The sequence below is a fragment of the Heptranchias perlo genome, chromosome 29, assembly GCF_035084215.1.
Source record: "Heptranchias perlo isolate sHepPer1 chromosome 29, sHepPer1.hap1, whole genome shotgun sequence".
Lineage (NCBI taxonomy): Eukaryota > Metazoa > Chordata > Chondrichthyes > Hexanchiformes > Hexanchidae > Heptranchias > Heptranchias perlo.
In genome coordinates, this window is record NC_090353.1 from 9,809,644 (window position 1) to 9,823,147 (window position 13,504).

General features: G+C 44.2%; 1 protein-coding gene across 5 annotated transcripts in view; it reads right to left on the minus strand.

Moving 5' to 3' along the window:
- The window catches only part of dpp9 (dipeptidyl-peptidase 9), a 92,650-nt gene that overhangs the window by 53,415 nt on the left and 25,731 nt on the right, over window positions 1-13,504 (minus strand). For 2 of the 5 annotated variants that reach the window (XM_067968084.1, XM_067968086.1), the window contains exons 2-3: window positions 4,207-4,319; window positions 2,037-2,126 (exon numbers count right to left, since the gene is read on the minus strand). In XM_067968084.1, coding sequence (XP_067824185.1) covers window positions 2,037-2,092 — 56 coding nt within the window. In that variant the 5' untranslated portion in view covers window positions 2,093-2,126; window positions 4,207-4,319. Of the gene's footprint in view, window positions 1-983; window positions 1,200-2,036; window positions 2,127-4,206; window positions 4,320-12,930; window positions 13,072-13,504 lie in introns of those variants that run through there. The other 3 variants (XM_067968085.1, XM_067968088.1, XM_067968087.1) reach the window with 3 other exon arrangements.

A 13,504-nucleotide genomic window follows, 5' to 3' on the forward strand; every position in this document is an offset into this window, starting at 1 on the left:
CATCACTGTCTCCAAGTATTGAAAATAGACTTCAAAAAGGTCTCTTTAAAAAACAAACAAACGTCTCTCAACATAACAGTGACCATAAAACTACAACAAATTATACTGAGCAAATTCAGCTCAACACTGGAAAGTAAAAGGTGGGGAGGTGAGGAAATTCATTTTTAAAGTTAAATTTTGAACTAAGGAATTTATTTTTAAAAATTAACCTCTCTGTCCCCCAGCAGCTCAGCTTGAATATCCAGTGCTGTTACCTGGCTCCTTTAGCATTCTGGGGCCAATAGTCCATAAGAAAGAAAAAAACTCATTTAAAGCCAATACATTTTAATATTGTGCCAAAACACATTGTTTGATGCTTAGTTCATCACTTCAAATTTGTCCCACCCAGTGACAGATCTGTGACCACCACCAGTACTTCACTTTAGTACAGTATTACATTATTCAAAATCTGTAATAGCACTGCTTTTCACAATTCAAGTAGACTGAACACAAACTTCCACACGCTAGCCATTTCAGTTCACTGATATCCTAGTGACGACACTGGACCTGTCCCCAGGACTCTGCTACGGGTGTGATATCCTAGTGACAGAACCGGGTCCCTGTACTCAACAATTAGACTCTTATTTTCCCTGCCTCAAGACCCCTCCATATCTACATTCTTCCCCCTTCATTCTGCACCACCACCACCCTCCACCAAAAAAAAATGCAGGTGCTTATGGGGGGAATAATCCATGCCCAACCACTTCATAAGTGAAAACATACTGGCACACCTCTGCATTGCACCAAGCTCCCTGGAAATAATATAAAACAAGGCTAGGACTTACACTCTGCATATATTTGCTTCACGAAAGGAATAAAGGCGTGTGCATGAAAGTCTTACTCTACAATTCGGTGAAAGGATTTAACGATGTAAGCTGCAAAGAAACCATTGTTTATACAACAGCATTGACTATTTTCACAGTTTTAAAATTGTGGCACTTAACTATATGATCCTTGCGCACCTCCTGCACCTTTGCCAGTGTCTCCTGAATACATGTGATAGCCTAATTTCTGACGTTGCTGCTGAAGGGTCTGCCTATCTTTTTCGGACACATGGCTAGCCAGCTTCAACCCTCCGAACTTTTGCCCTCGCTTATCAGGCCATGCCAATCGGATCCACGTGTGCATTCACCACATGCATGTTATATGCAACATCTTGCTTTACTGCTCCGCTCTGGAAGAGAATGCAAGAACTGGGTTCTTAAATTACTACACTCTCCATCTACTTTTCCTAAAAACAAATGAAAAAGTTGCCTTCTTCACTTGCCACGGCAGTAACTATTCTTGCCCCAAAAAAAGAGACAAATGCATTAAACTGATTGATAAACCACAGTTGATTGTAACATATATAGGGAAAGAAGTCAGCAAAGTTCCAGGGATTATCTTAAATCAATAACCCCTTAGTATGCACATATTCTGTATCAACTATGCAGAATATTTGGTTGGCAAAGGTCATGCCTCCCACAACAAATATAAACTCCACAGTATATATATATATTTTTTTTAAATATTTATTTTATAGAAGGATGCATGGGACTGATTTCAATCTTTCCTAGGGTTCAGATGATGGTGATAAACTCCTTGAGTTTTGTGGTTACGGTTTCTCATCACCTGACCCCCAGATCGGATTACCTTGCAATCACAATCAGGCATCCATTATATACAACCTCACCCCAATACAGCAGATGAAAGCACTGGTTAGTGCCTCTGTAGTGCTTATAGTATGGAGTCAGCTCTCTAAATGCAATGGAGTTAAAAATTCAGTTTGCTGACTTAAAAGCAAACCTTTGTGCACTACTTAACACATTAGGGAATTTCCATCATAATGTAAAGGTGATGTGCCACTGGATATAAGCAGCAATCTAATACATAAATTCAGACAAGCAGTACAGTCTAACATCTCAAAAAAATGCAATTCTGGTAGAATTCCATCAACTTCAGAAGTCAAGGTCAATATTTAAGCATACAGGGGTAGGACAACCTTTGAAATCACTTACCTTTTCCAACTTTCCGTGGTATCGTCTTCAAGTTTAACTTTCTTTACTCTATGCATTAACAGGCTAACAAGCCTCCACCAAGTCAGCAATCTAGGAAAAAAGAGCAGCACTTCAATAACTCAATATTGGCACGATCAAAGCCATCCTATTCAGCTCTCACCTAAGACTCTGCATCCCAGTTCTTGATTCCAGCTGCTCATTCAGGCTGAATCTCATGGCACACTGCATGATCCTGAAAGAGTCGAACCCTATATATCCTATCCATCACCAAAACGACTTATTTCCACCTCTTATTTTGGTGGCCTTGGCGATGAATAGGATGTGTCAGCTCGGCTTAGCTGGCAGCACGCTCACCACTGAGTCAGAAGGTTGCAGGTTCAACACCCACACCAAAACTTGAGCAGATAAGCTGGGCTGCCATTTCAGTGCAGTACTGAGGGAATAACGCATCGTTGGAGGTGCCGTCTTTCACATGAGACATTAAAGCAAGGCCTCCTCAGTTAAATGTATAAGAATCCATGTGCAAAAAAGCAGGACGTTGGCCCTCATACCAACACCAAAAACAGTTTAATTGGTCATTTACCTCATTTGCTGTTTTGGGACCTTGCTGTGCATAAATGGTTGTCATGTTTGCCTACAAAACAACATTTCAAAAAATAATTCAATATGAAGTACTTTGGGATGTCTTGAGGACAAGATGCTATTTAAATGCTAATGCTTCGTTTCTGTCTCTGCCCCTGCCTCTTCCCCCATCACCAGTCAAATCCTCATCCACACCTGTGTCACGTATTGGCTTGACTTCTGCAATGCTCCCTCATTAGTCTCCCAAGCTCCACACCTACATCAAAATCAAGCAAAATTCTAATGCTCACACCTTGTCGCACCCGGTGCTCACCAACCTCTATTGGCATTGAATCCAAAAGCCTTGCCTATGAATTCCCCCATGGCCTCGCTCTTCTATACTTCTGCAACTTCCTCTAGCCCTACATCCAGGACATGCCCTTTGCTCTTCAGACTCTAGCCTTCTTTGAATCCCTTATTCCACTCCACCTTGTGGCAGCTCCTGGAGCACATCATGTCCCCACATACTATTTCTAAACCTGTTCCCACTTCTCACTTTCAAATGCCTCTACAAAACATAGTTCATTCACGGACTTTGATAACTTCACCTATTGCTAGGCAACAATTTTTGTGCCTCCCTAACTCATGGCAGAGGCCAATTGCATCACCCAAACTGCAACTCCAGCAGAGATCAACTCCCTCAACACAGACTAGGCATGCTCTGGCGTGAATGGTGCTTTCTTCAGATGAAGTTAAAACAATGCCTTGTCTCCTTGTCCTGTTGGGCATTGGTAGATCCCAGGGAATTCTCCCAGTATTCTAGTCAATATTCCTCCTTCTACCACTACCACCAAAAAAGACAAGTTGATCATTTATTTCATTGTTTGTGGGAACTTGCTGTGCACAAAATAGCTGCCATGTTTACCCATTATAATTGCATAATAATACACTTTGGGATGTTTGAGAGATGTGATAAAACCTCAAATGCAAGGTCATCTCCTCTATGACTTAATACTACAGGGGTGCCTAAGTTTGAATTTTTGTGGGTTATATGGGTGTTCCAAGAAAGAGTGTCACATATCCATATTACCATTCGTTCATGTATAGCTCAGCCTCTTCAATGTTAGCTAACCTTGTTGTGATTTAGGATTTACCCACCTTTGAGGCAATAGTGCTAAGAACAGCCCTTTATAGACCTCAAAGATCCATAAGCTCAACTAAGACTGCGTTGCGCTGGGCTAGGCTAGGGTGCCACAGGTTGGGTACCCTGCTATACTTCACAAGAACCACTGATCTTCAAGGCCTTCAGGGAGCCCTGAAAGTAATTAGGCAGCAGTTACCATGGATACAGCTGCACTGACTGCCATTGTATAATTGCTTGAAAATGATTTTACAATTTCCAGTGGGTCATGAGAAAGTAGCGCTGATGACACGAGTCCCGGTTGGAACATTATGTGGATTAAATGCCTTATCCCACACACATGGGAACAGGTCATCCAATGGTGCCATTGGCCACACACTGTGCTCTTAGAAAACATGAGGGGTTCCTACTTCAACCAAGGGGTAGAAATGCAAACTTGCTAACAGTAAAAAAAAACAGTAGACTTACCAGCAACTACTTTCAAGCATGAAATGACTGATCCGAGACAAAGTCTTTTACGTCATAGTCAAAAACAACTGGATGGCGCAGCCCATGGTACAACTGGGTTTCTCAGACAGAATCTGCATCAACAGAAACAAGAGATAATAAAGATCCTTCCCAAACACTCTATATACCTTGCGTATAGTAATAAGGTGCTGGCCATGGGAGACTGTAGTTGGACCCAGCCCACTGTTGCTTTGGGCTGAAGGACGCAATGCAGAGAAGCTGCAATTCATTCAGCAGTCCCAACAGGTATTCATTCAGGAAGAATGTGTTGTCTTTAGGAACTATTGAAAGCTGTGCAGTGATTTTAAATGGTGTGCATAGCAACAGCCTCTAACAAGAAAACAACAGGAAACATTTTTCCTCTACCATGGCCAGCAGTACCTTTATTTCTCTCTCTCTCTACTATTCTGCTCAAACCTCTTCAGCGATTGGGGAAATCGGACAGAAGCGGGAATTGGAGAGGCTAGTATTTTGCCTGCACTATCTGACAACAAATAGAAATCAGGGAAAAGAACACATGCTCATACATACCACTATAACATATTCCTTTGTTATTTTTATACTTCATTTAGTTCCCTCTACCCTCCAGCATTTTCAAATAGAACTGAAGAAGCTGGGTAAAGACTAACTGGTGCGGTACAGTAGTGTAGTGGTTAGGTTAATTAGTTTTTCCAGAGGCCTGGACTAATAATCCAGAGAACATGACTACAAATCCCATCATGGCCTTTTGAGAATTTGAATTCAGTTTAAATAGAATATGGAAATAAAAAGCTGGTATCAGTAAAAGTAACCATGAAGCTGCCGGATTCTCGTAAAAATCCAGCTGGTTCATTAATGTCCTTTATGGAAGGAAACCTGCCACCCTTACCTAGTCTGACCTATATATCACTAGTCCCACACTAATGTGGATGATTCTTAACTGACCTCTGAAGTGGTCTTGCAAGCCACTCAGTTGTGCCAAACCACCTTCTCAGGGCAACTAGGGATGGGCAATAAATGCAGGCCTTGTCAGCAAAGTTCACATCCTGAGGATGAATGGGGGAAAAAAACCCTCAATCTCAGATCAGGAAGGCCCCAGATTCAATGCTTAATTGCAGCTTTGTTAGCTGACATCATCCAGGGAGGGGGGGGGGGGGGGGAGAAAGAGAAGAGAAGCAGAGGGGCATAAAGTCAACCAGAGTTATGTCTGGTTCAGGCATGAAGAATAGTCACTTGGGCCAGGTATGGGAGGGCAGCTGAGACCTGTGGAACTGCACCCACTGGTGAGCCAGCTCCTTCAGGGGAGAAAATTGGAAGGGGATGGGGAGAAATTAGTGAAACCTAAAGTGTTGCCAGCACTTTCTATTTTTACATCAGATTTCCAGCATTCACAATTTTTTTAAATCTCTAGCTTACGTGAGCAGTTACAACAGCTGCAGATAAGGAATTAAAGGGTCCTGTTGCCAAGGATAACCTACAAGAAATCTCCATCTTAGACTTTATTTGGCCTATACTAGCCAAGGAAAAGTTTTTTTTCCATATAAAGAGAATTTTCTCAGTGAGGAGGAATATATGCAGAATTTGTATTGGATAAATGTAAGGAGTCGCACAACACCAGGTTATAGTCAAACAGCTTTATTTGAAATCACAAGCTTTCGGAGCTTTACTCCTTCGTCAGGTGAAGTGAAGAGATGCATATAGGCACAGCATATATAGTCAGATTACAGATAATCTTTCTAACTGCCCTTTTTCACACCTCGGCAGAGAGATAATCACAGCAATCAAAGGAGTGAATGGTGTTCAAACAGGTTAGTCAGGGAAACATTACAGCCAAGAATACCAACGCTATACACCAGATACATAGACGACATTTTCTTCCTATGGACCCACGGCGAAGAATCACTGAAGAGACTACACGATAACATCAACAAGTTCCATCCCACCATCAAGCTCACCATGGACTACTCCTCAGAATCGGTTTCATTCTTGAACACACGAATCTCCATCAAAGACGGGCACCTCAGCACCTCACTCTACCGCAGGCCCACGGACTACCACACGATGCTCCACTTCTCCAGCTTCCACCCTAACCACGTCAAAGAGACCATCCCCTATGGACAGGCCCTGCGAATACACAGGATCTGCTCAGACGAGGAGGAACGCGATGGACACCTACAGACGCTGAAAGACGCCCGCGTAAGAATGGGATATGACGCTCGACTCGTCGATCGACAGTTCAGACGGGCCACAGCGAAAAATCGCATAGACCTCCTCAGACGACTAACACGGGACACAACCAACAGAGTACCCTTCGTCGTCCAGTACTTCCCCGGAGCGGAGAAACTACGCCATGTTCTTTGCAGCCTTCAACATGTCATCGATGACGACGAACACCTCGCTAAGGCTATCCCCACGCCTCCACTACTCGCCTTCAAACAGCCACCTAACCTCAAACAGACCATCGTTCGCAGCAAATTACCCAGCTTTCAGAACAGCGACCACGACACCACACAACCTCTGCAAGACATGCCAGATCATCGACACAGATACCACCATCACACGAGAGGGCACCACCCACCAGGTACACGGTTCATACTCCTGTGACTCGGCCAACATTGTCTACCTCATACGTTGCAGGTAAGGATGTCCCGGAGCATGGTACATCTGCGAGACCATGCAGACACTGCGACAACGGATGAACGGACACCGCACAACAATCGCCAGGCAGGAGGGTTCCCTACCAGTCGGGGAACACTTCAGCAGTCAAGGACATTCAGCCTCCGATCTTCGGGTAAGCATTCTCCAAGGCGGCCTTCGAGACACACGACAACGCAAAATCGTCGAGCAGAAATTGATAGCCAAGTTCCGCACCCATGAGGACGGCCTCAACCGGGATCTTGGGCTCATGTCACGCTACATGTAACCCCACCTGACGTAGAGTCATCTGGACTCAAGTCGTAGTTGGCTTGTTCTCCATACACAGATGCGGCCGGACCTGCTGCGATTTCCAGCAAAAAAAATTATCTGTTTTCAATACAAACCCAGCATCTGCTACATTTGACCCCTTGTGACCCCCACCTCAGTATTCTTGGACGTAATGTTTCCCTGACTAACCTGTTTGAACACCATTCACTCCTTTGATTGCTGTGATTATCTCTCTGCCAAGGTGTGATAAAGGGCAGTTAGAAAGATTATCTGTAATCACCAGGCTTTGTTCTCTGACTATATATGCTGTGCCTATATGCATCTCTTCACTTCACCTGACGAAGGAGCAAAGCTCCGAAAGCCTGTGATTTCAAATAAAGCTGTTTGACTATAACCTGGTGCTGTGCGACTCCTTACATTTGTCCACCCCAGTCCATCACTGGCATCTCCACACCTTGTATTGGATAAACCAAGGATTTCCTGGAGAAATGGCAGTCAGAATTGTTGGTATAGCAAGACAGGATAGGGATGAAGTAATGTTGTTCCAAGCAGCTTTATTGATGGGCTCCAGGAGACCCCCGAATACCAATCGAGCAACAATACTGCAGATCTTCACCGAGGCCTTCACTGATGCTAAACGCAGTTCCAAAAAAGTGCACATTTATTCTCCCAACAAAAAAAGAGGGCAGTGTAGCAGCAGCAGCACTTTTACACAGACGGTGAGGCCATTTCACCACAAAAGGTTTGTGAACAGTAAGGTCTGTTCTGAAATGCTCTCCAATGTCACCGCTGAAAGGCTGGCATGCAATAGCCAATAGGGAAGACAAATAAGGCGTTTTAAAACTATATTCTGCACAATTTCCATCAAAAAATCAAAACCTAGTTTTGAAGGAATTACTTATTTTGGGGAGCGCTGGCTTCAGTACAAATCCTGTTGTGCAATTTGATGCACCAAAATGCTCCGTTACATCAGTGAATGGGTAGAGCACTTTGGTGCATCACTAGTAGCAAAGTAGGCACCCCACCGCCCGCCCCGACCCCCAACTTTTGGTATGGAAATCAGTAACCAGACACGCAGCAAATAAAAACACACTGATAAGTGGCCTCCATCCACTGCCTCTTCACATCCAACATCTTGCATTTATATAATGCTTTTAACACAGTAAAATGTCCCAAGGTGCTTCACAGGAACGTTATCAAATAAAATTTGACACCAAGCCACACAAGGAAATATTAGGACAAATGACCAAAAGCTTGGTCAAAGAGATAGGTTTTAAAGGAGCGTCTTAAAAGGAGAGAGGCGGAGAGGTTTAGGGAGGGAATTCCAGAGCTTAGGGCCTAGGAAGCTGAAGGCACGGCCACCAATAGTGGAGTGATTAGAATAGAGGTTGCGCAAAAGGCAATAACTGGAGGAGCGCAGAGATCGCGGAGGGTTGTAGGACTGGAGAAGGTTAGAGAGGGAGGGGTGAGGCCATGGAGGGATTTGAAAACAAGGATGTGAATTTTAAAAATTGAGGCGTTCCCAGACCAGAAGCCAATGTAGGTCAGCGAGCACAGGGGTGATGGTGAATGGGACTTGGTGCGAGTTAGGATACGAGCAGCGGAGTTTTGGACGAAGTGGAAGATGGGAAGCTGGCCAGGAGAGCATTGGAATAGCCAAGTCTAGAGGTAACAAAAGGCATTTTTGAGGGTTTCAGCAGGTGAGCTGAGGCAGGGTCAAAGCTGGACAATATTACAGAGATGGAAGAAGGCGATCTTGGTGATGGAGCGGATATGTGGTCAGAAGCTCATCTCAGGGTTAAATAGAACGCCAAGGTTGCGAACAGTCTGGTTCAGGCTCAGACAGTGGCCAGGGAGAGGGATGGAGTTGGTGGCTAGGGAACAGAGTTTGTGGCGGGGACCGAAGTCAATGGCTTCGGTCTTCCCAATATTTAGTTGGGAAGAAATTTTTGCTCATCCAGTACTGGATGTCAGACAAGCAGTGTGACAAATCCAAGACAGTGGAGGGGTCAAGAGAGGCGATGGTGAGGTAAAGCTGGATGCAGTTAGTCATTCAAAGCACATTTTTGTGCAAATCAACCTTGAGTAGGTGGGAGGTGATTAGATTAGTACATTAGGAGACTTGCGCAATAGCTATACATTAACACAACACAGCTAATTTTGAAGGCTTCTCATCTTCCCTTCTTCCTCCACTCCCAGTTGCAAGACAGCAATCTCAAGGGCACAAGATGTACATACTGGTTCCGAACCTGGTCCCGTGTTACAAATGGCTGAATGGACAGGTCCGCCTGAAGCCTGTTACTATCCTCCACATTTACTACATTTCCGAGTTAGTGTCATCTGCAAACTTTTAAATTATACCCTATAATCCCAAGTCCAGGTTATTAACATATCAAAAAGAGCAGTGGTCCTAATACCGACCCCCGGGGGACACCACTGCATACTTCCCTCCAGTCTGAAAAGTAACTATTGACCACTACTCTCTGCTTTCTGTCCCTTAGCCAATTTTGTATCCACACTGTCTGTCCCTTTAATTCCATGGGCTTTAATTTTGTTAACAAGTCTATTATATGGTACTTTATCAAATGCCTTTTGAAAGTCCAAATACACATCAACCCTCTCTGTTACTTCAAAGAACTCAATCAAGTTAGTCAAACATGATTTTCCACTAACAAATCCATGCTGACTTTCATTTATTAGCCCATACTTTTCCAAGTGCTAATTAATTTTGTGCTGGATTATTGTCTCAAAGCTTTCCCACCACCATTAGGCTGACTGGCCTGTAATTGACAGGTTTATATCTCCTTTTTTGAGCAGGGGTGTAACATTTGCAATCCTCCAGTCCTCTGGCACCACTCCCATATACAAGGAGGATTGGAAAATTGTGGCTAGAGCCTCTGCAATTTCTACCTTTACTCCCCTCAGTAACCTAGGATGCATCCCTTCTGGACCGGGTGACTCTTCTACTTTGAGAACCTCTTCATTTTCATCCTACCCACTATCACTACTACCTCCACCTTTACTGCTACATTGACAGCATCCAGTTCTCTAGTGAAGACCGATGCAAAATATTCATTTAGTACCCCTCTGCCTCCACAAGATCTCCTTTTTTGTCCCTAATCGGCCCCACCTTTTCACTATACATTATAAAAGACTTTTGGGTTCCCTTTATATTAGCTGCTAATCTATTCTCACTCTTTTTGCCCCTCATTCCCTTTAGATCTCCTCTGTCCCTTCTGTATTCAGCCTGGTTCTCTACTATATTACATATCTTACATTTGTCATAAGCCTCCTTTTTCTGTTTCATTTTAATCTCTATATCTTTAGTCATCCAGGGAGCTCTAGTTCTGAATGCCCTTCCTTTCCCCCTCGTGGGAATGTGTCTACTCTGTACCCGAACCAACTCCTTCTTGAAGGCCTCCCATTGTTCAATTACTGTTTTGCCTGCCAATTTTTGATTCCAATCCACCAGGGCAAGATCACTGAAATTAGCCCTCCTCCAGTTAAGTATTTTTAAGTTTGGTTATCCCTTGTCCTTTTCCATAACCAATCTAAACCTAATAATCACTTCCCCCACCCCCCTCCCCCAAATACTCCCCCACTGAAACATGCTCCACTTGCCCCACATCATTCCCCAGAACTAGATCCAGCACTGCTTTCTACCTCGTTGGGCTGGAAACACACAGATCAAAAAAGTTCTTGTCTACATTTCAGGGATTCTTCTCCCTTTGTCCTTCACATTGACTATCCCAGTCTATATTGGGATAATTGAAGTCTCCATTATCACTACTCTACAGTTCTTGCACCTTTCCGTAATTTACCTGCAAATTTGCTCCTCTATCTCCTTCCCACTATTTGGTGGCCTATAGTATACACTATAGCATTATAGCTCCTCTATTGTATAAAACATTAAGTTAGGCCACAGCTAGAGTACTGCATACAGTTCTGGTCACAACATTACAGGAAAGATGTGATTGCATTAGAGAGGGTACAGAGGAGATAGAAGAGGATGTTGCCAGGACTGGAGAATTTTAGCTATGAGGAAAGATTGGATAGGCTGGGGTTGTTTTCTTTGGAACAGAGGAGGCTGAGGGGAGGTTTAATTGAGGTGTATAAAATTATGAGGGGTCTAGAGTGGATAGGAAGGACCTATCTCCCTTAGCAGAGAGGTCAATAACCAATTAAAGTAATTGGTAGAAGGATTAGAGGGGAGAGGAGGAGAAAACTTTTCACCCACAGGGCGGTGGGGGTCTGGAAGGGGTGGTCGAGGAAGAAACCCTCACCACATTTAAAAAGTACTTGGATATGCACTCGAAGTGCCGTAACCTACAAGGCTACAGACCAAGAGGTAGAAAGTGGGATTAGGCTGGATAACTCTTTTTCGGCCGGCAGACACGATGAGCCAAATGGCCTTCTTCTGTGCCGTAAATTTCTATGATTGTTCCTTAATTCTAACCAATGGGCCAACCCCTCAACTACATCATTCCTTTCCAATGCTATAATAGTTTTTGATCAATACTGCCACACCCCTTCCTTTCTTTCCTGAATACCTTGTAGCCAATCCTCCCCTTCTTTGAGCTAAGTCTCTGATATAATGGCAGTAACATAGTCCCATGTGTCGACTTGTGCCTGCAGCTCACCAAGCTACGTGCATTTACACAGTCACTCCAAACTCATCTTAGACGACTGAGCATTTGCCCCGTTTGATCTAATTTCTGAACTATTCTTTACTCTACTGCTATTTACCCCTCCCAGTCCTGTGCACCTTATTTCTCCTCTCTAATGTTCCATCCTGGTGCCCATCACCCTGTCAAATTAGTTTAAACCCTCCCCCACAGCACTACTTAACCTCGCCACAAGGCCATTGGTCCCAGCCTTGTTGAGATGCAACCCGTCCATCTTGAACAGATCCCTCCTGCCCAAGAACTGGTCCCAATGCCCCAGGAATCTGAAGCCCTCCCTCCTGCACCATTTCTCCAACCACGCATTAACCTATCTTATCCTACTATTCCTATACTCACTAGCGCGTTGCACTGGGAGTAATCCAGAGATTACTACCTTTTGAGGTCCTGCTTTCTAACTTTCTCCCTAGCTCCTGAAACTGACGGCAGGACCTCAACCCTTTTCCTTCCTAAGTCATTGGTTCCCACACGCATCACAACTTCTGACTGTTCCCCTTAACCCCTCAATATTCTGCACCCTCCCAGTGATGTCCTTTCCCCGGCACCAGGGAGGCAACACAATGCGGGACTCACGTCGGCAGTTACAGAAAAGTCAGTGTCTCCCTGACTATTGAATCCCTTATATCCACTGCATGCCTACACCTTGCTGTGCTCTCCTGTGCAGTCCTTCCCCTCAGTGCCATACTCCGGACTGCACTCCTTCGAGGTGTCGTCACCCTCACCAGTATTCAACACTGAAAACCGGTTAGTGAGCAACACACTCCGAGGATTCCTGCACTGCCTGCTGGATGGTCACGCACTTACTGTCCTGAGCTTTGTGGCTGTGGGGTGACCATCTCCTGGAACGTATGATCCAGGAACTGCTCAGCCTCCCGTATGTCCTGCAGTGATTCCAGCCACTCCTCAAGCTCAGACTCTCAGCTCGAACTACTGGAGACACTTCCTGCGCACACGGTCACCCAGGAACCCACCCCTTCATCTCTAATGATATTTATATGTTTTAATCTTAGTATCAGTTTAACTCTTATTTATTTAATAGTTATTTCTCAATCAATAATAACCAGCTGCAATTATTAGAGTGTATACGAAATTGACTTACCTTAGTTTACACGGGCTCATCGGCAAATGTCACATTTGCAAATTTTCTCAAGTTTCTTTTCCCTGCTCTCCCGCTGCTCCGCCACGCTGCTGTTTAAATACTTGGGACCACTCCTGTGGTGCTCCACGCTCTGCCTATTATCTATTAATTCAAATTAAAATTGCACAAAAGCCTCCTGTACTTTAAAATTACTTAATTCATATTACTGGTTAATAATTTTTTTCCAGCAAATGAAACTTTGAATTGACAAGAGTGGTCTGTAAATCATGAACCAGCGAGTAATGGTTCTTCCACAAGGACTGGTTAGGATTATATGGAGTGTTTTTTCCCACCTGAAATATCTAAACAGAGTCAGATGCATCACTCCTGTACATTTAGACACTGCATTTTCCTCAAAGTAAACCTATCCAGGGACCCATACGACCTTTCCAGTTGAGGTTTGGACACTACACTGACACATCATGGAATAATGGGTTACAGCAAGGATGTGCAAACCATAACTTGCGGGCTACATGCATCCCGCAAGCCCTGGCAATCCACGTCCACGAAAGCCAGCTAACGTTCATTTCTATTT